The sequence below is a fragment of the Suillus subaureus genome, assembly GCF_016647635.1.
Source record: "Suillus subaureus strain MN1 chromosome Unknown BJ212scaffold_1, whole genome shotgun sequence".
NCBI classification, from domain to species: domain Eukaryota; kingdom Fungi; phylum Basidiomycota; class Agaricomycetes; order Boletales; family Suillaceae; genus Suillus; species Suillus subaureus.
The window spans coordinates 1,211,251-1,235,671 of NW_024538557.1; the positions used below are offsets into that span (position 1 = coordinate 1,211,251).

At 49.6% G+C, this 24,421-nt stretch overlaps 9 protein-coding genes across 9 annotated transcripts; 4 read left to right on the forward strand and 5 right to left on the reverse strand.

Moving 5' to 3' along the window:
* The first annotated feature begins 23 nt into the window (after window positions 1-23).
* Window positions 24-1,138, forward strand: BJ212DRAFT_1310723 (uncharacterized protein). Its single transcript, XM_041333990.1, has 2 exons — window positions 24-644; window positions 703-1,138. Exons 1-2 carry the CDS (start codon window positions 82-84, stop codon window positions 1,004-1,006), a joined length of 867 nt encoding a protein of 288 aa, XP_041200027.1. The 5' UTR covers window positions 24-81; the 3' UTR covers window positions 1,007-1,138.
* Window positions 1,139-3,283, reverse strand: BJ212DRAFT_1310733 (uncharacterized protein). The gene is made up of 9 exons (XM_041333991.1): window positions 2,604-3,283; window positions 2,406-2,552; window positions 2,101-2,353; window positions 1,903-2,051; window positions 1,845-1,853; window positions 1,672-1,796; window positions 1,600-1,621; window positions 1,480-1,537; window positions 1,139-1,428 (listed from the first exon to the last, which is right to left on the reverse strand). The coding sequence occupies exons 1-9, from the start codon at window positions 3,140-3,142 to the stop codon at window positions 1,237-1,239; spliced, it is 1,494 nt and encodes a 497-aa protein (XP_041200028.1). The 5' UTR covers window positions 3,143-3,283; the 3' UTR covers window positions 1,139-1,236.
* Window positions 3,284-3,761: 478 nt separating this feature from the next.
* On the forward strand, window positions 3,762-6,688 carry BJ212DRAFT_1474361 (P-loop containing nucleoside triphosphate hydrolase protein; the record flags this gene model as incomplete). Its single annotated transcript, XM_041339078.1, has 10 exons — window positions 3,762-4,466; window positions 4,516-4,723; window positions 4,775-4,897; window positions 4,951-5,055; window positions 5,114-5,410; window positions 5,463-5,874; window positions 5,927-6,096; window positions 6,147-6,212; window positions 6,266-6,527; window positions 6,580-6,688. The coding sequence occupies 10 exons, from the start codon at window positions 3,762-3,764 to the stop codon at window positions 6,686-6,688; spliced, it is 2,457 nt and encodes an 818-aa protein (XP_041200029.1).
* A 159-nt stretch (window positions 6,689-6,847) lies between these two features.
* BJ212DRAFT_1256671 (uncharacterized protein) lies at window positions 6,848-8,114 on the reverse strand (the record flags this gene model as incomplete). Its single annotated transcript, XM_041329805.1, has 2 exons — window positions 6,848-7,250; window positions 7,309-8,114. 2 exons carry the CDS (start codon window positions 8,112-8,114, stop codon window positions 6,848-6,850), a joined length of 1,209 nt encoding a protein of 402 aa, XP_041200030.1.
* A 71-nt stretch (window positions 8,115-8,185) lies between these two features.
* BJ212DRAFT_1310757 (uncharacterized protein) lies at window positions 8,186-11,604 on the reverse strand. The gene is made up of 10 exons (XM_041333992.1): window positions 11,081-11,604; window positions 10,969-11,021; window positions 10,897-10,911; window positions 10,815-10,843; window positions 10,620-10,762; window positions 9,239-10,565; window positions 9,069-9,182; window positions 8,973-9,017; window positions 8,647-8,926; window positions 8,186-8,589 (listed from the first exon to the last, which is right to left on the reverse strand). The coding sequence occupies exons 1-10, from the start codon at window positions 11,103-11,105 to the stop codon at window positions 8,407-8,409; spliced, it is 2,214 nt and encodes a 737-aa protein (XP_041200031.1). The 5' UTR covers window positions 11,106-11,604; the 3' UTR covers window positions 8,186-8,406.
* BJ212DRAFT_1256622 (uncharacterized protein) lies at window positions 11,422-12,984 on the reverse strand (the record flags this gene model as incomplete). Its single annotated transcript, XM_041329802.1, has 3 exons — window positions 11,422-11,673; window positions 11,724-11,930; window positions 11,983-12,984. The coding sequence occupies 3 exons, from the start codon at window positions 12,982-12,984 to the stop codon at window positions 11,422-11,424; spliced, it is 1,461 nt and encodes a 486-aa protein (XP_041200032.1).
* A 2,906-nt stretch (window positions 12,985-15,890) lies between these two features.
* On the forward strand, window positions 15,891-17,921 carry BJ212DRAFT_1443320 (uncharacterized protein; the record flags this gene model as incomplete). The annotated part of the gene is made up of 2 exons (XM_041337807.1): window positions 15,891-16,364; window positions 16,404-17,921. 2 exons carry the CDS (start codon window positions 15,891-15,893, stop codon window positions 17,919-17,921), a joined length of 1,992 nt encoding a protein of 663 aa, XP_041200033.1.
* Window positions 17,922-18,466: 545 nt separating this feature from the next.
* BJ212DRAFT_1256425 (nucleotide-sugar transporter) lies at window positions 18,467-19,822 on the forward strand (the record flags this gene model as incomplete). Its single annotated transcript, XM_041329789.1, has 3 exons — window positions 18,467-18,618; window positions 18,723-19,039; window positions 19,095-19,822. 3 exons carry the CDS (start codon window positions 18,467-18,469, stop codon window positions 19,820-19,822), a joined length of 1,197 nt encoding a protein of 398 aa, XP_041200034.1.
* Window positions 19,823-19,923: 101 nt separating this feature from the next.
* BJ212DRAFT_1493018 (PNTB-domain-containing protein) lies at window positions 19,924-24,421 on the reverse strand (the record flags this gene model as incomplete). Its single annotated transcript, XM_041341501.1, has 18 exons — window positions 19,924-20,249; window positions 20,305-20,379; window positions 20,429-20,786; window positions 20,833-20,985; window positions 21,037-21,116; window positions 21,164-21,217; window positions 21,269-21,856; window positions 21,915-22,055; window positions 22,108-22,260; window positions 22,308-22,757; window positions 22,804-22,882; window positions 22,939-22,977; window positions 22,998-23,069; window positions 23,120-23,335; window positions 23,391-23,453; window positions 23,577-23,652; window positions 23,708-24,125; window positions 24,322-24,421. The coding sequence occupies 18 exons, from the start codon at window positions 24,419-24,421 to the stop codon at window positions 20,218-20,220; spliced, it is 3,147 nt and encodes a 1,048-aa protein (XP_041200035.1). The 3' UTR covers window positions 19,924-20,217.

Genomic DNA, 24,421 nt, shown 5'->3' on the forward strand with positions numbered 1-24,421 from the left:
CAATCTCAATTGCTAGGCATTAGTGTAGATCAACGTCTGATAGAATCAGATTCGAGGACAAGTATCAGTCGCATTATCATCATGATTGCTACCTCCCCGGAAGTCTGCCCATCTGGTTCATATGAACCGACCACTGCGGACATTCTCATGGTCAAGAAATACTTCAAGTTATTTTCCATCTCACTTCCAGATGAACTCATCGATGACATTATCGATGCTGCCTCCTATTGGGCACACACATCTTTAACAGTTAATGGTCATATTGTTGCCTGTGCCGACGGAGACAAGATGTACATGCGTACATTGCCCCTTGCAGTGTATGGCACAGAAGGAGACTTCCTACTCGATAAAGAAAATTTACAGGGAGAAGGGTTTGTCCTGGGCGGGCTACCTCCAACTGAGCTGGAGTGGGCGGCGCCCACACGTGCCAAACCCTTTCGCAAGATCGAGTTTCAGCTATGGAGTCATGACCAGGGCTGGGGCGGTGAACTTGGTTGTCGAGGAACGTACAATGGTGCTTACTCCTGGTTCGATGCCAGTGTGGAGAGACTTCACTCCACTTCCTGTTTCACGGGAAGCATCGAGTGGCCCTCTTCATTCCTCTTCACCGCAGTTGATGCCCTGAATCTGCCAGACGACGTCACGTATGCTTGCCCCTGCTGATGCGCCGACCTTTGATGGCTAATCCAGTTTCTCCCTCAGATTTATTCAAAAAGATGTCAAGCGACCATTCTTACCTTCTCCTTCCACTCTCCAGAAAAATATTGTTGCGGAAGGTCGAACAACACACCATATCATCACTTGGACGGACCTTGATGATGTCAAAGAAAGTTCACCTGAAGCGATTGCAGCTGAAAATAGGGGACAGGGATGGAAATCATACGATGGTAGCTTTGTACGTGACTTGCAGGTCGGTGACTGCATTACTTTGTGGATGAGGGCTCGCTTCCCAGGCTGGAGCAACGATGCTGTGAAGGCGAAGATAACAGCATTTTGGGCAGTATAGACTGATCTAGTCGGTGTCAAGAAATGTGGACAAACCACCTCTTGTATTATGTATATCTGTACATTCGATGGGTATCGTCTTCTACACGTACAGGAGATTTCAATCAAGGCTTTCAAGATACAGATCACAACAGAGCCAATGATCCTAAACTCCATCGGGGGAGAGGGGTGACTGATATATTCTCTCGTCGGCTGCAACAATGCATGACGCGCACAACCTTGGAGTGACTCTCATTGCTTAATCCATCCTCTACATCGCTTGGAGCCACACTTGCATAAGAGCGCGGTGGGTGACATCTTTCGTTTTTGCTTCCCAGTGCCTTCAGCCATGTCTTCGGCAGCGCTTGGTTCATAATCAATAGTGAGCTCCTCTCCGATAGGTATGTCTCGTGCAGCAACGAACGCCACATAAGGCATATGTACCTAAACCAAAGTCTCGAGCGACAGCAAGAATTGTAGGTCATAGGCAATTACCTCTCGAATGGTGTCGAAGACGACCGAATAGACCTTCATACTGGGGGAGCATGAGTGACTACACATCAAATAATTGAATGTCGGCTCTCAGGGGCCCTAAGGCAGATCGTTTCGACTCACTTGACAAAGCGGGTCCAGTTACCTAGAGATTAAATTGAATTAGATTGAAGAAATCGCGACACGGGGCCATACCGCAGTCATAAGAATCGACCGAAAACTTGTCTCCTGCATTGTGCTGACCACGGACCTCTGTGCCATCAAGATCGAAAACATAACCAATGTGCTCCGGAGGAAGGTTCTCCACGTCTTCCCGACGTCTATGAAATCAAGTGAGGGCTTGCAGAAGCCAGGATGGCAGAACTCACAGCAGCGTCCTGCAATGAAGAATTCAGTACTTGGGAGTGGTGACATAATCATACGAACCCTGTGTATATTCCCAATACCTTTCCTTTTGGCAGTGCGACGAGGCAACGAGCACCCCAGCCGCATTGCTTTGTCTTGAAAATCTCGATTGGAATATCACGAGGCTTCTGAGCAACGCGATTACCGCACATTGGACCACATCTACAGTACTGTAACAACTTCAGTACGATCGATATGTCGCCTCGGATGAACCTGTACCTTGTTGCACTCAATAACTTCAACTCCTTGGGGGATACGAAATGCAAAAAGTCCCTGTACAAGTTGCCAATACGTTCCGCAACAGATAGAGATACTCACCCCGCTATAGGCGTATAACTTATGCCCTCTTTCATTCGTGATTTCCGATTCTGTCTGACAGTCGCATCGAGATGCTCTTTGACACGTCGTGCATGCACATGCAAGAAAAGCCCCTGGATCGACGTCAAAGATTGACTGGAGACCATCATTATCACTGGTTCATAAAATGAAAAGGGTCCAACAAAATGAGAGACCAGAGGACACACAAATGATATGACCTCTCCATATATTTGAATTTGTACAGATGCTGCCCAATGTCGCCATCTACGATCTCGCTGGAGATGTGTAGATCTGCGGCACCGGCTTCCTGCGCTGCTTGGTTCCAATTACTCTGTAAGTGCGCTCGCCCGCGCCTGCGACACATTAGTAAGATAGACGTGTAGGAACCCAAGAATAAAGCTCACAGAGGCTTCGCAGAGCGAACAAATATAATGTCGCCCTTCATAGCTGATGACGCGGGTTTTGAAGTGCTGGCCTGCCCATATTTGACAGAGTGGTTTGTAATAGCATTCTTAGATCCTTCTGTAACGCCTTTGGATATAGCCCTGGGAGATTCCACTGTGCTTGTAGACAAATTGAACATCAAAGAGCGAAAAGCGTCATCCCCTATGGAAGGTGACCTTTTCCTTGCAGAAACACCTCTTTTAGACAAAGACAAGGGATTCGAAGGAGTTGGTCCACGAGTACGTTTGGAAGAGGACGAACGTGGCATACCAGATGATAGGGTAGAACGCGGGGTACCTCGGCGCACACGCAGGCGAGACGCCGCATTGCCATCTTCAGCGTCGGGCTCATCTGTGCATCTGCATGCACTTTCTATTTCCTTGTCCCAGTTTGCCGCTGAGGGCTTATCAAGCCGTTTGTGTTTCTTCTCCTCGTATGCTTGCGCGCGCAGGAACGTGAAACGCTTATGCACTGCGTCATCTGGCCATGACACTTCCATGTCTAGACTGTCCTGGGCAAGTGCGTTACGCTTATTGCCCTGCACTTTGTTCCAGCGATTGATCAAATCACTGCGATCAGTTATATAGGTTTGCCAGGTCGTGTTTGTGCCATCCTTTCGCGACCAGTTTCCCCATCTCACCTGATTGTGTTAAGTACAGATCAAGTGTAAATTTTAGTGATTGTGCCTACTTCATACCTAGTAGACTCGTAAACATAGAGGCGGGTAGAATACAAGTGGAGCTTACCTTGAAGTGCCATCAGGATCAACTTCCTCACCTACGACCCCCTTGATTGGCCACTCTCCATTCTCATTCCCACCTTCCGCATCACTCCAGCTTTCCTCTGGAGAGGGAGATCGTTTCCATATGTCCATCATGCACCGAATTCACGACAGCGTCGAGGATAATATAGGGAACTTCCTTTGTCCAGTATAAAGGTCCGCCCTCTAAGTGATAGTATGACGGAAGCAAACTTGAACGCGTTGTTCCAAAATGATAGCCTAGTCATGTGACCGCTTGCTATTATCTACGCGTCCACACGCGCCACGTCTTGATTTGGTCTTGATGGCTTGACTTGAAGCTCGGACCCTTCGTCTTTCTTCACTTTTACCCACCATCATGTTTATGCTACGGCGCGCCCCAACGACTTCGGATGGGAAACCTGTAGACAGGTTACAAGAGAGCACGCGCGTAAACAAGCCATTCAAACCCCCATCGCTTGTCAACGCTTCCGAGCGCGTCCAGCCTCAGCGCAAGCGCAAGCGGGTTTCGTACAAAGACGCAGCGGTTGACGAGAACGACAGTGATGACGACGATGCAAGAAAGAAGAAAAAGAAGAAGGGAGACAAGGATGGGACTTACAACGAGGAAGAGTTGAAAGCTGCTATCAGGACCTTTCCAGTGTACAAGCCCAAGCCATTCGATATGCTGCGCAGGTTCTCAATGCCAACTATGATGAATAAGAGCGGAGAAAAGGTTCACATTCCGCCTACCAATGCATCTCTGGGGATTCGTCCACCGACCAAGATCCTCCCTCGCCCGTTACATGATCCAATGGAGGACCATGCCATTGTCCTCTACGACCCTACGATCGATGACCGCGAAACAGATGAAGAGAAGCAGGAAAGAGAGAAGGAGGAAGCTAAAGAGAAGGCAGCCAAAGAAGCACAAGAGAAGACTGCAGGGATGTATAATCCGCACAAGAATCTACGGACGCTCCTGGGCGAAGGCAAGGGCAAGAAAGAGAAGACACAGAAAGTCCCTGTAGTAATTGACCCTAGACTCGTGAAGGTTCTGCGTCCACATCAGGTTGAGGGTGTGAAGGTGAGCATTCCCTATAGCGTGCTTTTGCTGTACTCATCCTAATACGCAGTTCTTGTACAAATGTACTACCGGTATGATGGTGGATAACCAGTACGGCTGCATTATGGCCGATGAAATGGGTCTTGGCAAGACCCTACAATGCATCGCATTGTTATGGACCTTGATTAAGCAATCTCCTCACGCGGGAAAGCCCACAATAGAGAAGTGCATTATAGCATGTCCTTCTAGTTTGGTGAAAAATTGGGCGAACGAACTTGGTGTGTTGTTTATCTTTCAGTTCTTCCGAGACATCTGCTCACTTCTCTCAGTCAAGTGGCTGGGCAAAGATGCCATTTCAGAGCTTGCAGTGGATGGCAAGGGTGGCAGAGGTGAACTCCATGGGAAGGTTGTTCGGTGGGTAGAAGCAACGGGTCGGAATGTTACACAGCCAGGTTTGCCGTTGACCAGGTTAAAGATGGATGTCTGACGTTCATGTCTCTCTCAGTGATGATCGTTTCCTATGAAACCCTTCGTACTCTCACCGCACAATTGGCCAACTGTAGCATTGGCCTCTTGCTCTGCGATGAAGGCCACAGATTGAAGAACTCTGGTGAGCTCACTTTCACAGGACTTCATTGGAGTACTATGAATAACACGTCTTGTTTCAGGCAACCAGACATTCCAAGCCCTGAATTCGCTCAATGTCAAGAGACGAGTCATTCTTACAGGAACACCCGTTCAAAATGATCTCTCAGAATATTTCTCCCTCTTGAACTTCGCAAACCCTAACTTCCTTGGCTCTCGAGATGATTTTCGTAAAAACTTCGAGAACGCTATTATTCGTGGCCGCGACGCGAGCGCCAGTGCAGAAGTACAAGCTCAATGTGAGAAGAAACTCAAAGAACTTGGTGGTCTTGTCACTAAATTCATCATTCGGCGAACAAATGACCTATTGTCGAAGTACCGTGAGTCGTTACTTGTTGCGCTGTTGCGATTTTTACTCCAATTATCATGTAGTACCGGTCAAGTACGAGCACGTCGTGTTCTGTGGACTTTCTGACTTTCAGCTTGCCTTGTACCGCCTTTTCATATCCTCACCCGAAATTAAGGCATTACTTCGAGGCACAGACTCCCAGCCACTCAAGGCAATCAACATCCTCAAGAAGCTTTGCAACCATCCTGAACTGCTCAACCTTCCCTCCGACCTCTATGGTTCCGAAAAGCTTCTACCCGAAGGCTATGGTGGCGCGGGCGCCACGGCACGCGACAAAGGCAAGAACCAGACGGTGCGGTGTGATTGGGGAGGAAAATTTTTGGTCCTCGAGCGATTCTTGCATCGCCTCAAGACAACCACCAATGACAAAATTGTGCTCATTAGCAATTACACGCAGACGCTTGACTTATTTGAGAAGCTGTGTCGAAGCAAGAAGTGAGCCTATGATGTTTGACGATGCTTCGGTTTATGTTGATGTACGAACCAGGTATGGCTTCTTTCGACTTGATGGGACTATGACGGTTACCAAGCGCCAGAAGCTCGTAGATCAGTTCAATGATCCAAACGGGAAGGAATTTGTTTTCCTGCTCAGTAGTAAAGCTGGGGGATGTGGTATCAATCTTATAGGCGCCAACAGACTGATCCTTTTTGACCCTGGTTAGCATGTTCAATATGCTGGTTGGCTTAAACTGACAAGATTTGTGCAGACTGGAACCCTGCTGCTGATCAGCAGGCTCTTGCACGTGTATGGCGCGACGGCCAAAAGAAAGAGTGTAAGTCTGGCACGCGTCTATTTTCAGTGCATCATTGACCACTGTTATCATAGGCTTCGTCTATCGCTTTATCTCGACGGGAACGATTGAAGAAAAGATATTCCAACGCCAAGCATCAAAACAAGCTTTATCTTCTGCCGTCGTCGATGAGAAGGAAGATGCTGAACGGCATTTTTCGGTCGAGTCTCTTAGGCAGCTGTTCCTATTCAATGAGACCACAATTTGCGATACTCATGATACCTTCAAATGCAAACGCTGCAAGGACGGGAAACAAGTTATCAAGTCACCTGCATTGTTGTACGGAGATGCAAGCACGTGAGTTTGCCTCTTGGAAACGGGATGCATACCCCCTTACTTTTGTGTACAGGTGGAATCATTATACCAATGAGGAGCTGAAGAGTAATCATGACGACCTACTCCGAGCTGAAGTAGGCTTATCTGAGATCTCCTTCGTTTTTCAATACATCAGTCACTAGAAGATACCAGGGTTCTTATGATTATTTTTGTCCGTATCGTTGTCATGGACATTCACTGCTCACCATTTGTAACACTGTTTCACAGCACATACAATCATTATACTACAAAAGATAAGACTACAAGGTACAGGTATTAGTGCAAGGACTTTTATACGAATGCTATGTTATAACATCGTCCCAGGCTCCCCAGTCGTCACCGACCTTTCTCACTTTAACCTTCTCTCCTGATTCACCGAAGTAGGCAGCCGTATACCACATCTTCATTTCGTCCTCACTGAAGGGCCCGAAAGTCTCCTCGGTAGATTGCCCAGAGATGTCCCATTTGTACTCGTATGTGATGTCTGCAGATGGAGGCATCCAATTAGCTCCCATCCTTCCGCTAGAACGCACCGCGCGGACGAGTTCTTCATATGATCGAGAGTAGATGTCAGTGTCACCAAGCGACATGAGGTTGGATGCCAGATGGGTGATCGTGTCAATATCATTGAGACCCTTGGGTTTCTCTGCCGCCTTGTTGTCGACGGCCATAGCAGTATCATCTTTGGCCTTTCCATCGACTTTCCTGCGAGGTAGGTGCTGGAGTCAGCTAGGTCCTAAAGGGTGCTTGCTCGACAACGTACCTGGTGGAACGCGAATTCCGTTTCGCCTTTGCACCTAATCGTTGGAGTGCCTCAAGTACTGTTTCTCCTTTCTTGAGCATTCCGACGAGCTGCATTTCCAAAGCTCCCTTTCCACCGCTTTGCTCAAGCTCTATCTCCTCCGCTTTCATCTTTTCTCTTTGTATTCGTTCTTGCTGTCGTTTCCTCCGACGCGCCAGCTTGATTTCCTTGTCGTCTAGATCGTCCATCCACCGATCGTGTATGGCGTGTGCGTCAAATGACCGGACATATGTGCCATCAGCAGCAAATTTGCCCTCTTCCATCTCCTCCCGCATATTGAACGAAGATAGCTCGAATCCCATGCCAGCCTTCATCCGTCGTTCTCTTTCGTCCTCGTCTTCAGGCTCATCCTCTTCATCCGAATCTGAATCTTCCCCATCGTTGAATTCTTGTCCTTCTATGTCCCCTAGGCGTAAGAATTCTTCCTTCTTCTTCCCCTGCGCCTCGTCTTTCTTCTCTTCCTTGTCGGCCATTGCAAACATATCGTCGTCATCGTCCACCCCTTCCCCATCTGCGTTCTTTCTTCTGCTCAGTACCACACCCTCTCCATCATCACTCGAGTCCGAGTCGTATCCTTCGTTCTTAGCCCGTCCTTTACGCTTGGCTAAAGGATCCTCAAGTGCAGAGTCGACTTCCTCCGCAAAATTCACTGGGTCTTCATCAGGCTCGGTGAAACGCGTCTTTTTTGGAGCATGTGAAGATTTTTGAGATGTTGACGCGTCTGCGCTGGACGTTGCTGACCGCTTCTGAGCCGTTCGGGGTTGCATATTGTAGTGCCAGTTGATAAGGAGAAGCTATGTCAATGTTTGATGGTGTTTGTCACCACCTCCATGTTTTCTGGCCGCGTTAACATTGGTTGGATGTGCCATTGCATCAAGCCGATTACAGTACTAAACCTTCAGAGCGTCCACATTCTGCTGGAACTCTTCGACTCCTTTGACTTTTCATTAGATACGTGCAAACCGCATATGCAAAAATGGTCGTAGCCACCGAGAGTAGCTACGTAAAGTATTTCAAAAGCCATTCAAGAGTGTATAATGGAAATCGTAGTCAGTAGAATTACACTGCAGTGATTTGCATGACAGCATTCGCATATCCAGTACTGTCAGTGATCTGGACACGCATGAGGAGCACCGTATTTGCAAGACCTATCAGTATCTGTGGCGGACTAAGCTTGGCTGAGATTTCCATATTCTGCGAGCTAAAAAAGACAAGCAATTCTTTCCCAGCCTTGGTAACGAACTGAATTAAAGATAAAATAGGTTAGGGAAGCGAACCAGATGAAATGTAATCGCTTACCGTCTGGCCTGAATGCAGACGTTGTTGAAATACGTCGAATTGCGTCTTGTGACTATCGTCTGCAGAGGAATCGAGCACAACCCTCGCGCTGCCGAGGCCCGAGAAAGTGCTGACGATTCTGACTGCATCTTCTAATAGATAGAACGTTCCCGCTCGACCGTCCAGCGACTTATCAGCGTATATATCGGTGAATGAAACGCCTTTCATGTTGTTGGAATCTTTCAACACAAGTGGAACGGGAGCATTCGCATTCAGAATGAGCTTGAATGTAGGAACAGATCTAATGATAGTTAGATCATGAATCATCCGAAAATCACAGCACAAACTCGTTGACACCGTTAGGTTCTTGAGCCGGTTCCTGTAACTTATACCTACTGAGGAGTGAGATGGCACCACCGAGAAAAAAACAAGCAAAGCCGCACATTGGTCCAAAAATGGTGTTGTCTTTTGACGTCTTCCATGACGAGCTTGAAATGGAAGTCACCGAAGCCGAAGCCTGCATAGACGGGAACAGCTGCTCTTTGGCCTCTGCAAGACTAGGAAGACATATCATTCAAGCGAGGTCTGGTTACACTCTACGGCATTATCTCACCTCTTTCGAGCCGCTTCGTCTTCCACGGCCGGGGTGGCAGGCGAGGCTGCTTCTTCGGTCGGAACATCATCAGCGAGAGTTTCCACCGAGATTACATTCGTGGGTTGAGGTGACTGTTCGACATTCGCTTCATCTTCGAAGTCAGGCAACGCATCTGCATCCCGCTTCAAACCTGCTATCTCCAACAATTCCTGTCCGGAGGGAACTGGCAAAGGAGCAGGAGCGTAAGTGGACTTGGGTCCCACCTGGCCAGCTAAAGATGCAGTTGCTTGATGCTCGTGATCTGTCTCGCCTGCTGCATCTTCATCACTCCAGGATGTGATGGCAAATTCTTCCTCTGGAAAATGGGACGGTGCTGGATCTTCAATCGATTGCGACTCTTCTCTTACATCCTTTGCTCGCCCGAAGCGACCTTTCACGCTAGTTAGGCCGCCCTTCACAGCTGTCAACAGGGAGCTCCGGTTCTTGCCCCGGGAACCCACGGAACGTCCACCAGGAGCAGGTTTTGGTCGTGTTTTGCGGGATGTGTGACTACCACTGTCCTGAGATGAGTTCGAAGGCTGGCCAGAAATCAAGCGTGTCTTTGCGGGGATGGCAGCCCCTGAATTCTTGTCCATTAGTGGAGCAGGATCGATAAACTTGACCAAAGGGTTAGCCGCCCGAGCACGGTGATGAGGTACCACTGGCTCAGCGGGGGGCCCGGATCCTTCGCCGTTCCTCGGTTGCGAAGGAGAATCGAAAAGGGGGTCTGGTGAGCTACGTCCCTCGTCGGCAGAAAGAACTGCATCTTCAGTCAGTACTTGACTGACTTCGATGGTATCCTCGATATCAGGAGAGTAGCTGCGAAGGTCCTCGAACTCCACGACCGTCCCATTGACCTTGGGAGGTTCAACATGGGAGTTGGGGACATCCCGGGTATCAGGGTCATCGGGACTTGTCTGCATCAGCTCTCCTGCCACTTCCTCCACTTCTCCAAAGAGTTCCATGTCGAGCTCCCCTTCAGCGTCCGTATCAGTCAGCTTAGTTAGGGAAAGCTGACGCGCGCCACGGGGGCCTGGTGACGAAGCGCGCCTTTGTTTCGCCAGTGGTGATGATCTGGCCTTGCTTTTGGGTCCAAATGCCCTCACTCGTTGAGTCGAGGCATTACCAGCGGTGCCAGGTTCTGACTCGCGCTTTCGCTTCGCCCTCGGCTCTCCCGTGGCTTTTTGACGTCTGCGCCGCTTCTTGGTGGTCAAGGGTTCATCATCGGAGGCATCATCTTCGAATGTCTCAGAAGGTCCTTGTAGGTTGTCCCTACTAGACTTATTTTCAGGACGCGGACTCGCCCCTAACATATTGAACTGTTAAATATAAGCGCTCACTAGGGGTACACATAGCATACCAGGAAAGCCCGAAACATGAACCTCTTCGCCTGTCTCAAAAAGCAGTGGGTTCGTATGATCTCTGCCGCGGGTTAAAGCATGCGCCCAGAAGGTCTTGAGAAAATGCTTTGAGCCATAAGTAAAAGATCTTTCGGGTTCCCAACTGTGCAGTATATAAGTAAGGAAGCCACCCAGCAAGCAAAGTGACAGCCTACGTGCTATCATCCCAGCTATACCCTTTCCACTGCGACGCATCAGTTGAGCAAACCGCGGCCCTCTTATACGTTATGTACCCACTTTGACATGATATTTCTATTTCGACCAGAAATTTAGGATACATAATGTAACGTTGCTTTATCCTGGACTTACCCATATGATTTTCTTACCCCGCTTCGCTTCCACACGCGCCTTTGTCACAGACTCTGAACCATCATGAGTATGACCATAGAATACTGCAAAGAACAGGCACTCGGAGACTCACCGACTTCGTATTCTGCGTCACTCATGGTGACATGAATAGAAAGGTGACAGTAAGCCTTGAGCAAGGTTTCGCATTTTGGGCGTCGTATAATAATGTGGGAGAATATTTCCAATTGCGACTCCAAGCATCATTACAAATTTATTGCGGTGACGGACAGGGGACGGAAGCAAAAGTGTATCTACGAACGAGTTAGATCACAACATTCATCGCAAAGTCAAGAACAATTTGAGTCAAGTACACTATGATTAAACCAGGACGCGACAACAAGTATGTTAGCAAGCAAGAATGAAATACAGTAAGCAGGAAATAGTCAAAATACCGATGAGATCGTCGAGAGAGTGTCAACGACCGGGCAAGGTTAAAAGCCTTCCTGAAATGAGACAATCCTTCACCCATGGAACGTGAGCGAATGTTACGTCGTCCTGAAGGTCTTTAGGAAAATCTGTGGCTTCCTTAACGATAACATAGTCATACGCGGGAAGATCTTTGGATGCAAATTTGGCTTCAGTCACGGCTTCCACCCGAGAAGCTCCCATGCAAATCATAATCCAAGGAACGACTCGGCTCGCGTCTTGCGTAGCATCGGAACCACCCTGCGCGAGGAAATGGGTATCAACAGAGCAAATGGTAATGTACTGCATACCTTTCTCCCCCCGCGTGACGGTAGGGGCACGAGATCAGAGCCGAGGCACAGTATGGTCTTGCCAGAGAATAACTTGGATGCTACTGTATTCGACATGATATCAGTCAAGTGCTCTTTGCAGTTGCCCCAGTCTAAATCAACAAGTTGAGATACGCGAGCGCTCAATGTCTCTGAAAACCCAGCAGGAAGCAGTACGGGTTGCCAGTCCTAAATATAGCGGTTGTTACCAGAGGATCGGTGAGACTCAAACCCAACGTACCGGTGATGTTTGTTTCTTTAGATAATCATCTCGTATCCACTCATTAGATAGACATGGTATCCCAAGAGCGAGAGCCACCAGAAATTTGGGCTTCTGGTTGTAATCGTCGGCCAGGAGGAAAACACGTTCCAGGCCCTCGAACTCGGGCTTTGGCTTGAACTTGAAGTTTTCCTGGGAAGCTACCCAGCGTTTATTTGACTGGCTATGGGTACCCTCCATGGGGAAAATGCTTGACCAGTCGTCAATGACTGTGCCCCCATTGTGCTTGATAGCTAGCATCACACTGTCCTTCATTTGCTCGGGGTGCTTGATGCGAACGGTGAGCGTCACAACGAAACCGGTCTTCGCGAATGGCTTCTTATGCTTGAGCGAGGTGGCACTCATCAAGGACATCCCGGAAGGTGAGGGCGTAGCACGTAGAAGCTTCGGCCGAATAATTGTGACGATGGAATCTGCAGTAAGGATGCGGTCTTTCCAATGAGACTGGATAGCTCTTGAGGCGATCCGGACGTCCGAAATGGCGTAATCTGAGCTAGTGGTGTCAGAACCGTCGTCAACTTCGACAGTGACGGATCCTGATTCCATTTGACCGATATCTACCACAGTACCACGAAGATTGCCGTGGCAAAGGATCACAGCATCTCCGACCCGCAGTTCGCACCGACGAAGCATAACAACATCCACCTGGTCCTCGGTCTCATCGTCAAATTTGATGAGATATTTAGTACCGGTCTGTAACGAGTGGACGGTGCCTGCATAGTAATGACCATCTTGCCTCCATAATGCGAATACGCGAGTGGCGGGCTGAGCCGCAAGGGCACGGCCTGTAGAAACAGTGTGGCGAAGCCGTTTTGCAACTCGGGTAGCGGGTGCAGGAGTGTCAGCGGTTTTACTACGAGTGGATGCCTTCGATGGGACACGAACAGGCTTGACGTCCTCAACGCGCCTCCGCTTCCGCGATGAAGGTGCTTTGATCTCAGCAGGAGCGGGACCAACGTCCATGTAGTCATCATCATCAGCGAGTTCCGTCTCTTCCTCCTCCTGTTTCTCGGCTTTCGGAGTTGGATGTATCTCGTCCTGATCCTCATCAGAGGCCTCAGTATCCGAAGGGAGTTTACGCTTCTTTGCAGAGGATTCAGTACGAGTACGAGTGCTCTTGCGCGTACGTGCTGGTAGTGCTTTCCCTTTCCCATTCTTGAAGGAGTAAGGGACTACCTTGGGGGTAGCCACTCGCTCAGGCGCCGAAGTTCGATCTTGCTGGTCCTGCTCAGGAGCAGAACTAGGGATTTCTCCAGACTCTTCTTTCGCCTTCTTCTTTCCACGAGTTGAACTCTTCGGTTTCGTTGTGGAAGGCTTTACCTGTGGTTTCACAGACTGAGGGTGACCCTGGTTAAGACAAGCGACAAGAAACAAGGAAAGACCAATCACCTTCTTGACCAGCACAGGGGGTGGAGGAACAAATGGTGGCATCATCGAGGACCGCGTTTTGCCAGAAGCCGGGGCTGCTATCGACTTTGCAGCTGACCTAACCTGCAGAAGAGCAGCTAAAGGAATATCGCCCTCCGGATCTTGGCTGCTTTCATGCACCTCCACAGAGTCTGCAACAATTTCCCCCGAGCTAAGCTCTGACATGGGACTAAGAGGATGAAAAAGGCGTTTTGTGGGACTTTCGTTGAGCCTAACGTCTCCTGCGGGTGTGGCGGCGCTCGGTGCGGGCGGTTCAGAGTCGGGAACGATGTCAAGATTATCATATTCGGGTTGCGATAACCGAGGGCGATAAAAAGGTGCCTGTCTAACTGACGGAGGTGGGCCGATGTCCTCAGAAACCAAGTCTGAGGGAAGTGTTGCTACAAAGTTTGATGGTTGGGTCTCGGCATGATCATTTGGCGTCTGAACAGGTTCAAACGGTTGCATGGCTACTCTGTCGCTCACGGGGGGAGAAGGCGCACCGGCGCCTTTGCCTGCCATCTGTCGAAGTCTACGCTCCCGTTGTTCTGGGCGGATTAAAGACAGGAGACTACGCGGACCTGGCGAGGAAGTCGTCCCAAGAGTGGCACGAGCACTTCTGGAACGCAAGGTCGGCGCGTACAGCTCTTCCGCGACTGTGCTTGTAGCGGTATTATCCAGTGGTGTTGATGGTTGAGTGGGAGCAAACTGTTCAGGAATTGCCACAGGTTTCTTCTCTTCTAAAAGTTCATCTTCTGCTACAATAAGTGAAGATTGTGATGCATTGGCCTGGACCCCATATCGATTGCGTTGTGCTTCAAGGGATTCGAGGGAGTCCTCTGCATCAAACGGAAAGCGATGAGGTTGGAAGAAATGAATTCAACAAAGGCCCTCACCATCATTCAACAACTGCGATGCATCAGGATGGGGAAAGGTTGTGTTTTGGGAAGAGCCTTCAGAACCACTGGAGTGCGAAGGAGTAGCTGCCACAAGGACGCTGCCACTGGCTTCGCTGGCTTTCGATTGCTCATAAGCGCGCCGTATTTTATTCATCCATGAATCACCATCCTCCTCCTGCGACTTGGATGAATGGTCCATGGGATCATCCATGGCAAGATCCGTTGCAGTAGTCCGTCCTAGGTCAGAGAGTGGCACGTCAAAAACCTGAGTAACTTGCGCTATGTAATTTGCTGCAGGATCTTGTGATACTGCGCCACCGAAGGAATCTTGCGAGCAAAGGGAAGAAGATCTCTGGCGTCGGCTGGGCGCCACAGGAAGGGATTTGGTAGGTTGGAGAAGTGGCTGGGCAAGCTTTGCTGAACGAGGAGATTGAAAGGAAACAGACTTTGGGACTAAAAGGTAACAGGATCTTAGAGCAAAGAATACAAAGGCTGATTGGTGGCTCACCATTCGCCATTCCGATACCAGATGCTGTACGTGAATCAGGGTGGCTCAAAGAATCGGCATGGGAACCCTTTACATTGGCCGGTTTGGCAGAAGCTGCTTGCGGGGAAGACGAGCGGGTACGCGTAATGTTTTCGTGCTTATTCTTATTTGAGGCTGGAGTGTTTTCTTTCTGGGATCCTTCCTCGATTATTTCCTCCTCCCTGTGCAAAACTTGCGGCTGCGTCTGTGTTGGGGCGAGCCAGTTGAGCTGGTAGCGGGATGATGAACCTCGAGCAGGCGGAATCATCATAGAGTCAATAGAAAAATTTGTACTGAGATTCCTGTCTTGCTCGCATTCGTGATTCAAACCCCACTCATCGGTATGCTCCACAAATGGTTTTTGTTTCGTAAGTGCATGCTGTAGGAGCTGGGTCGGCTGCGACTCTACGGAATCACTAAACGGGTAAACTTTAATTGGAAAGTCCCGCTCAGCACACAAGGACGACGCGCCTGTGGTCGAAGATGTCCATATGAGCTTTGCGTTGTGCTGAGTGCGTATTTGTTGGCTGGAGTCACGTAGATACTCTGCCTGAGCTGAAGAACGAGAGACTGTAGATCTACGAAAATTCCTAATATAAAATTAGGGTACATTCACAAACTGGGGTGCGACAGGAAAAATGAACCAGATCTGCGCCTGGACTCTGGAAGCCAAATAGCATGTACAGTCACCTAGCTCAGGGTCCATTAGAAGTGATTGAATAGACACTGCCACTGACTCATTAGCTAAGCACGATTCAGCTACGGCCATCCGCTTATCTATTTCGTATCTGGTTACGAACAGAACTTGAGCAGATCTGTTCCGGACATTCTTTTATAATTCTATTCGAACGAAAGCGAATATCGCTGCCGAACGAACAGTCTTACGTAAGAAATCAATGCACGTGCTCTCGACGCGTTAATCTAATGGTGGTTGATTTTCTTGTTCTACATCTTCTCCGTATTTCAGTTCGTGCCAACCTATCTTTTCGCATTCGCTCCTTTAAACCTCTGCGCTGGCCGCCGAAAAGTAGGCTGCAATGTACCAGATAGACAAAACGAAAAAGAGTCGCTCTTTATCTTCCGCCGCTCGAACATTCCTCTCTGTGGATGACTCAGGTGCCGCCGCCGCCTTGATGCCTGCTATCAGCGCAGAAAAAATGACCACCACTAAGACAACTTCCAAGAAAACGCTTTTTAAGACAAAAGATAAAGCAAAGGCAACCTCCATCAGGCCTGTTCGTGTCGCGGACTACGACTCCCAGGAGATGACGAACGTACCGAATCCTGTACCAGACACTGGCCTTCCTCCTCCAAGCGACGATATAGTATATTTCACACCGCCGCCAATTACTGCATCTCCTTCGGTAATCCATCAGTCCTCGGGCCAGGAGTATCACGCTGCAGCGATCACTGGCAAGTCCATCAGCGTGATTCCTGTGTCAACCTTCACCCCGTTGCCACCACTACTATCTCTTGAGCCCACACCAACCTCAGGCAATGTGCATGCTATCGTAATAACATCTATTCCTTCTCGGACGAGTTCAACTCAGTCCCACAATGCTGTTCAATCAGCCCAAGTCCAAAATCCCTCGCCTTTGCACCAAATTTCAAAACCGGCAATAATTGCACTCTCTGTTGTTGGAGGTGTCGTATTACTGGGAGTATTCGTCGTGATAAGGTTTTTGAGACGTCCCCGCCGTCGCAAGTGTCCAACACCCTCTCTCCCCATTCTCCAAGATGGTGCCTTCTCAGACCACTTTGAGAACGAAGGATCCGGATCTCCGGTTTTCGGAGGCAAGGAGCGATTCTCGCCCTCGCTGAGGAGTGCACGAGGAAATACGGGGCTCTGGACATGGACTCAGTATCACTCTGGAATCCCAAAGCCGTCGCCAACTGTCACAGTCTCAAAGTCATCGTCAGGCGAGCCCGTGAAAGGATCAGGCAGTCAAGAGAACTTGCTTGCCGAGAAAAGGACCTCTGTTGGTGGGCAGGACCAATATCCTTTCACTGGACAAGGCAACTTTGGACAAAGGACCCAACCAACTCTGCAGCCTATCCAGAATGCAATAACTCGCGCGGTCTCTCGGCTCTCCACTGTTTCTATGTCTCTTTACCCGAACTCGCCAGGCAACACTACCTACTATGGTGCGACGAACGTGGGTGTAGCCATCGAGAGCACAGCGCCTCTGACAGGCGATGGTCAAACTATGACACGTGCAAAGGACAGGGTTGCGGCAGGATGCGCGCGCAACAGCATGGTCGCTCCCCCTAATGCCAAAGATGCCTCCTCACTGCGGCGCTCCCAGAGCTATGCCTACGGTGGAATGGACACCACTCCAACCTCACCTGGATACGGGAGAAGCGCGCAGAACGGGGGACGTACACGCATCAAATCAACATACTACACACCTGGTTCATATCCTCGCGCCTCCGCAGCTCCTTCGGCATGGCCAAAAGACCGCCGACAGCAAGATGGCCTCCACCCTGATCGCACTCATGGCTTGCAGCGTTCCGAGTCTCATCGAGGCCGTGAAACACAGGCGCTGACCTGCGCTCTTGGACTAGCTTCGCCTGTCCCGCCATCCCCTCATCCAACGCTGTACCCGGACGACTCCATGAGTGTGATCGGAGAAGGAAAGAAGGTCACCGTGACAGGTACGCGCAGCCACAAGAAACCGGTTCCCAAAGCTATGCTCGATTACGACAAGTCATCTTCACCTGACTCTGCAGCGCTTGGAAGTTTAATGATGGTGGACTTCGCGGCGTCAAAGTCGACTGCGTCGCTGGTAAATATACGTCCGTCCGAAGCGGCCAGGGAGATGCGTGAGGCACAATCTCAGGGAGGGCAGAGTTCCGGGGGGTCCGGTCAACCAAAGACGAGCTTGAAGAAGAGAGTGGAGGACAGACCACCGCGTGTCCCATCACCTCCGCCGTTGCCATCGCTTGCACAAATGGCACTTGCTCACGCGAACCCTGAAGCATATGCTGACTACCACAGCCCGACATACAGCATTTATGGGTTGTATGATGGGGACAGGAAAAGTCGCGGAACATCATTTGGATACTGATTTAGATTGATTCGCGCACAGACTATACGACAGACTGTCACCTACTGTAGTTTTGTATGCTAAGGTTCAGTTACAGCTGTAACTTGGCAAGGTCGGACTTATTAATATTACTACGTTTGTCCGGTGGTCTCCTTGTCAAGTGCCCCACTCTGATCGTGGTCAACGTTTCAACCTTGGCGCTCTTATCTTTGAATCGATCAGGTTACAGGAACTGTTCCCGGCAAGTCAACGGAATAAAATTGACAGCTGTACATGTGATATGTGGGAGTTGTTATGCTCGGATTCGTGAGAGGGTGTTTATAGCAAGTTCTTCCTTCTGTGTTCTTCCTTCCTACTGCGGAAAAGAAATTGCAACCAACTGCGCAAAGGAAAAAAAAAAAAGCCTGACAGCTGCGGACGACCCCAAACCAGATCGAGACTGAACTTGGAGCTGTTGCTGGGCACGTTGGGAGTCGGGAATACTAGTACTACGCCTTTTCACATACCACTTGTCTGCGATACCCCTTTGCACCTTTTCCCTTTCGAATACCCCCATCATATCTCTCATGTCCCAGCTCGCCCTCCCTGCGCACCAAGAAAATCATAGCCTTAAAGGCGGCGGCGACGACGACGACATCGAGTATGAAGAGCTCGGACTGCTGCCCGCAGATATCCCTCCTGTTCCCTCATTTCGTGGCATTCCATTGAAATACATATCGTGAGTGTCGCGTCTTTCTGTTGCGAGGTCTAAGCCTGGCATGTTCCTGCCAAGTTTTCTTGTCTTGAACCGTAGGCGACCTTACTCACAACTCATGTCTACAGACTCGTGACATTGGCGGTTCAGAATTCTCTTTTAACATTAATAATGCACTATTCGCGCGTGTCCATTCCTCCATCCCAGTCCTACTCTGCCCCGACTGCCGTTCTTCTCAACGAGCTTCTCAAAGGGTTCATATCACTCGCCATTGCTTTCGCTCGTATAAACCGTGTCACGCCTTACACGTCCGACACCCCACAGTTACCACTCGCTGCCAGCCGCTTCTGGCATCCTACAAAGGTCCTTCTGCGCATCCGACGACTAGGCAGAGAAGTCTTCTCACCGGATTGCTGGAAGCTGTCGATACCCGCCATCCTATATGGTATGTACTCCGCGTTGCACATGAGCTACTCTCATTCTCTCTCCGTGGGTTTCAGTTGTTCAAAATAATCTGCAGTATGTCGCTGCCACCAATTTGGAAGCGGCAACTTTCCAAGTCAGTTATCAAATGAAAATACTTTCCACGGCGGCCTTTTCAGTCATACTTCTGCGAAAGCAGTTAAGTGCTAGCCAATGGCTAGCGCTACTGTTCCTTGCTATTGGAGTTGGCGTGGTGCAGATACAGACTGGTGTCAGCGACACGAGCAAGGCGTCCTCGCTGTTGTTCCATGGAACCTCGATGAACGCCCTTAAGGGGTTTCTCGCGGTCTTTGCCGCGTGTTTCACATCCGGCCTCGCAGGTGTCTATTTTGAAATGGTCCTCAAAAATTCTCAGTCCGATCTTTGGATTCGCAACGTGCAACTCTCTGCATTCTCCCTTCTCCCTGCACTTGTTCCCATCATACTCTCACGACCATCTGAAACGGGACTCCTCAGTTCCTTGTTCGAGAACTTTGGCGCCTGGGCGTGGGCTACGGTCGCCATCCAAGTATTTGGTGGCCTGGTCACTGCCATGGTTATCAAGTATTCTGACAATATCCTCAAGGGCTTCGCCACAAGTTTGAGCATCGTGATCTCATTCCTGGCGTCAGTCGCACTCTTCGACTTCCAGATGACGTTCACGTTCATCCTCGGCTCTGTTATCGTCCTTATCGCAACATGGTTGTACAATCAGCCCGGGCGGAACCCTAGCACATCAAGACTAGTTTACGTGGGCAAGAACTAGGATGATGATAGTGCACATTGGGACATGTCACGTTTCCGAGCTGAACTTTTTCAGCCCGTTATCGTTATTCCGGGAGTGCTCGGAACACTTTGTCTTCGACCACTTATTTACTCCGATAAGGACGGTCACTCTTGTTACATTCGGACATGCATAGCTCGTTGGACGCTTAAGTTACGGTACACCCATTATTGTGTCCCCATCATCACGCTGTTTTAATTTGACTACAGGATGGTAGTCGGCCTACGATACACAATGTGATATACAATACAATCAATACTCCACGGAAGCTTTCTCGTAGTTTGTGTGATGCTCTTGTCAGAGATCTCGAAAGCGGTGCGGAGTATAATGTACAACATGGACAGGCCGACGGATAGATAAGATGAGAATATGCGACTTCATGCTCTCTGCTCCAAACCTCTCTTGAGAGCTGCAAAGAAAACCTCGTTAGCCAAAGAGAGCTATGGTCTCATACGTGTACCCACCATCACAGGTATCTTTAGCGTCACCAAACAACATTTTCGTGTTTGGCATATAGAACATAGGGTTCGGGACGTCAGCTGCAGAAACGTAAATCGACCAATTAGCAATGTCAGGTTTATCACGCACCATAACCACTGGACATTCCTCTCTTCATCACAATGACCTGTTTGCTCTTCCATGCATGCAAAACAGGCATACCAGCAATCGGAGAGCCAGGTTCAAGGGAGATAGGGTTTACAGTATCATTGGCGCCGATGACGAGCGTCACATCAGTCTCGTTGAAATCATCGTTGATCTCGTCCATCTCCAAGACGATATCATAGGGCACAGAGGCCTCGGCCAGCAAGACGTTGCACTGGCCGGGCATGCGACCAGCGACAGGATGAATAGCGAAGCGCACTTTGACACCCTTCGCTCTCAGCATAGCGCATATTTCTGCTATAGGATATTGAGCCTTAGCGACGGCCATGCCGTACCCAACAACCTGGACCTAAATTAGGGGTGTGGCAAACTGGCTCATCAAGGCTTACCAAGATCACACTCTCAGAATTGGCAAGAGCCTCTACCGTGTCCTCGATGTTCGTCTTCGTGATAGTGCCTTCAATTTGAGCGGTCTCACTCGGTGCAACAGTGCCAATGCCACCAAACAGGACGTTTATTATCGATCTGTTCATCGCCACGCACTGCGAGATATTGTTTGAGCTACTCTAAATCTGGGGGCATATAACACGCACCATGATGTATGACAGGATCGTACCACTGACACCGATCAGCGAACCCACTGTCGTAAGGAGGGGGTTATCCAGCATGAAGCCTATCCAAAGGTCAAACACATGCTTAAAGCTCGGCTCCGGCACTCACCTTCTGCGACCAGCGCAAACCCTGAATAGGCGTTTAAGACAGTGATGACAACGGCTTCAAACAGCATGTCAGAAACTGACTAAAAGTACTTGGAATCGTACATACGCATGTCGGCACCACCAATAGCAGCTGTCGTCGTAAAGCCCTTGATGAAACTGAGAACTGTGCTAGCTCCAAGATACCCTGCAGCAACCAAGGGCACTGTTGGTGCAGCAGTGACAAAAGCAGCCATGGTCAATGCATTCGCTCCGAGCAAACTAGAGTTAATGATGTGTTTTCCGGGCAACATCAGCGGCCTCGAGCCCATTTTTCCAGCAAGCTTCAAGAACGCGACAATGGAGCCAGTGAAGGTGATACCACCAATGACAACCCCGAGATAGGCAGTGACCAGGTGGAGCGTAGAGAGATGAGACGGATCAGCGAGGACACTGCCGATGGAAGTGAGGACGGCAGCAAGACCGACAACGGAGTGCAAAGCAGCTACCATCTGTGGAAGCTCGGTGGCCGTGATACGACGACCAAGGATGGTACCAATTGTACCTCCGATAGTGGCAACACCAGCAAACTGGGCAAGCAGGGCAGGGGGGAAGCCAACCGCCAGAAGTGAGGCAAGAATGCCCGATCCGACACCGAGTATTCCCAGTGCATTCCCTTGTCGTGCAGTTGCCTGAGATGCCAACCCAGATAAAGAGGCTGTAGGTCATACATAGCCTATCAGGTTCGTACTCCCCAAATAACAAAATGCGCCTACCAATACAAAGCATGCTGCTTGTCAGGTAACCTGCCTGTACAAGGCCAGCCATACCAGTGCTGGCAGCAGCCAAGAAACCACCGGTAAATACGACAGCTGGGACACCGTACAACCAAGAGTATTCAGGAGGATCCGTTGGTCCTGTTACGCCATGTTTAACTGCAGTAGCAGACGAGATCAAAGCTCGACTCACTCTTGAACATATCAAGCATCCGCTTTGTTATGACGAAACCACCGGCGACATTGACACTAGCGAGGAGCACGGAGAGTGCGCCCAATACTTGAGGAATGGTTCCTGGAAGATATCCTCCTCCCATGACGAACAAACCGCCAACACCAACCATACCTTTGAAACACTCAGTTTAATTTCACACCAAAAGAGAAGGTAGATACCAGATATGGCATTGGTAACGGACATCAGGGGGGAGTGCAGAGCTGGAGCGACACCCCAGACGACTCGGTATCCGACAAGACCTGCAAGGCCAAACGTGAAGAAGTTGCTCATGAAGGCGGCGCCGGTCATCTTGCCGAGAGCCACTACGGAACCCATTCCAGCTGTGACTGTAGCTATCTCGCGGGTAGCCTTTTGCCAGGGAGTGATGGCCAGGGTCTCTGCCTTCTCCTCGACCTTGGGAGTGGGACGCGCGGCAGGAGGAGGAGCAGGTCGGGGCGCAGGAGGGAGGATGGCACCTTGATGGATAACGATGGAACCACGAACGACTTCATCAGTAAGATCAATATTGAAGGCGTTGTTCTCTCCTATGGACAACAAAAACTTGGTGATGTTATTCGAATACAGAGTAGACGACTGTGTTGGAAGTCGTGAAGGAAGGTCAGTGTAACCTTGGTCCTTTGAGATTTTATTTATCACGCAAAGCAGATAGCACACCTATGATCGTCACGCCGTTCTTCACTACGAGTTTTCCAGGAACCGTCGCTTCGCAGTTACCACCAGCTTCGGCAGCCATCTAAGTATAACAGCCATCAATAGTGAAATTTTGATTCTTTGCCAAAGGTAACTCACATCCACAATAACCGAACCCTGCTTCATAGCTGCAACCATCTAAGACAACGGTCAGATACATCACAAATCCTCTGGTGGATACTTGCATAATCGAGAATCAGTTTGGGTGCAGGTTTTCCAGGAATAAGGGCCTATAAACATTGGTTAGCAGAAGGGCCAAGAAAAATCGCACGACACATACCGTAGTGATGACAATGTCGACCTCCTTGCACTGTTCCAAGAACAGCGCCATCTCGGCCTCAATGAACTCCTTAGACATTTCCTTCGCGTAACCACCGGCGCCTCCTCCTTCTTCCTCAATGGAGACTTCCAAGAACTCTGCACCAAGAGATTGCACCTGTTCACGAGCTGCAGACCGTGTATCAAACCCGCGAACAATGGCACCAAGCCGACGAGCCTAGCGTAACGGTATCATAAGCAAAACGTGAGCACAACAATTAGATTGTTCTTACAGTAGCGATGGCACTCAATCCAGCAACACCTGCGCCGATGACGAGAACTTTACCAGGTGGAATCTAAGGTCGTATGAGACGACGTTGAACACTGCGCCGCGGATAGCTTACCTTCCTAAAGAAGGCCAATTCCAGTTAGACATGGAAAGCAAAACAAACAATTGAGGCTGACCCAGCTGCGGTAACCTGACCCGTAAGATATCTTCCAAAATGATTAGAGGCCTCTAATACAGCCTTGTAACCAGCAATGTTTGCCATTGAGCTGTTAATGCTGGTCAATACTTGCTTCTCCATGCCAAGCCGTGATTGAGTCTGACCTCAGCGCATCGAACGTCTGAGCACGAGAAATACGAGGAATCATATCCATAGCAAATGCATTAACTTTACGTGAAGCCAGCGCATCTACCACGGCCTTGTTCTTTGCAGGGTATAGGAACGAAATGACCGTGCTTCCCTCCTTCATGCCCTTGGCCTCTTCAGCAACGGACGGTGCTTGTACTTTGAGCATGATATCCGTTCTATCGAAGAGTTCATCTCGAGATACGACAGTAGCCCCGGCTGCAACATATTCTTCATCCAGGAATTGAGCCTGTGCACCAGCGTGTTTCTCGACAAGAACATTAGTGAAACCTTTCTTCTTAAGGAGGGTAACGTTATGAGGCGTGAGAGATACCCGTCGCTCATCCGGAAATGTCTCTCGCGGTGCTCCGACTGTCAGAGACGCATAAGGGATGCCTGGCGTCAAAACGTGTTAAGGAGAGGCCTCAGGTTGAGATGAAGGACAAGTACATACCAGAAACCTTTGGTGCCTCTGGGACAGCTTTGGCTTCGTTCGCATTACGCGATGAGGAGTGAAATGAACGAAGCGCTGTAAGTAGAGATATGTCATTATGAGGCCAATCCGGAGCCAATTATATACAATTTCACTGACCTGAAGTGAGTGATCGGAGGCTGCTGCGCCTTGAAGTGTAGAGACTTATTGGCCGACAGCCCAGCCTCGCTGCTGGCGGCCTGAACGCCAGCATGGACAT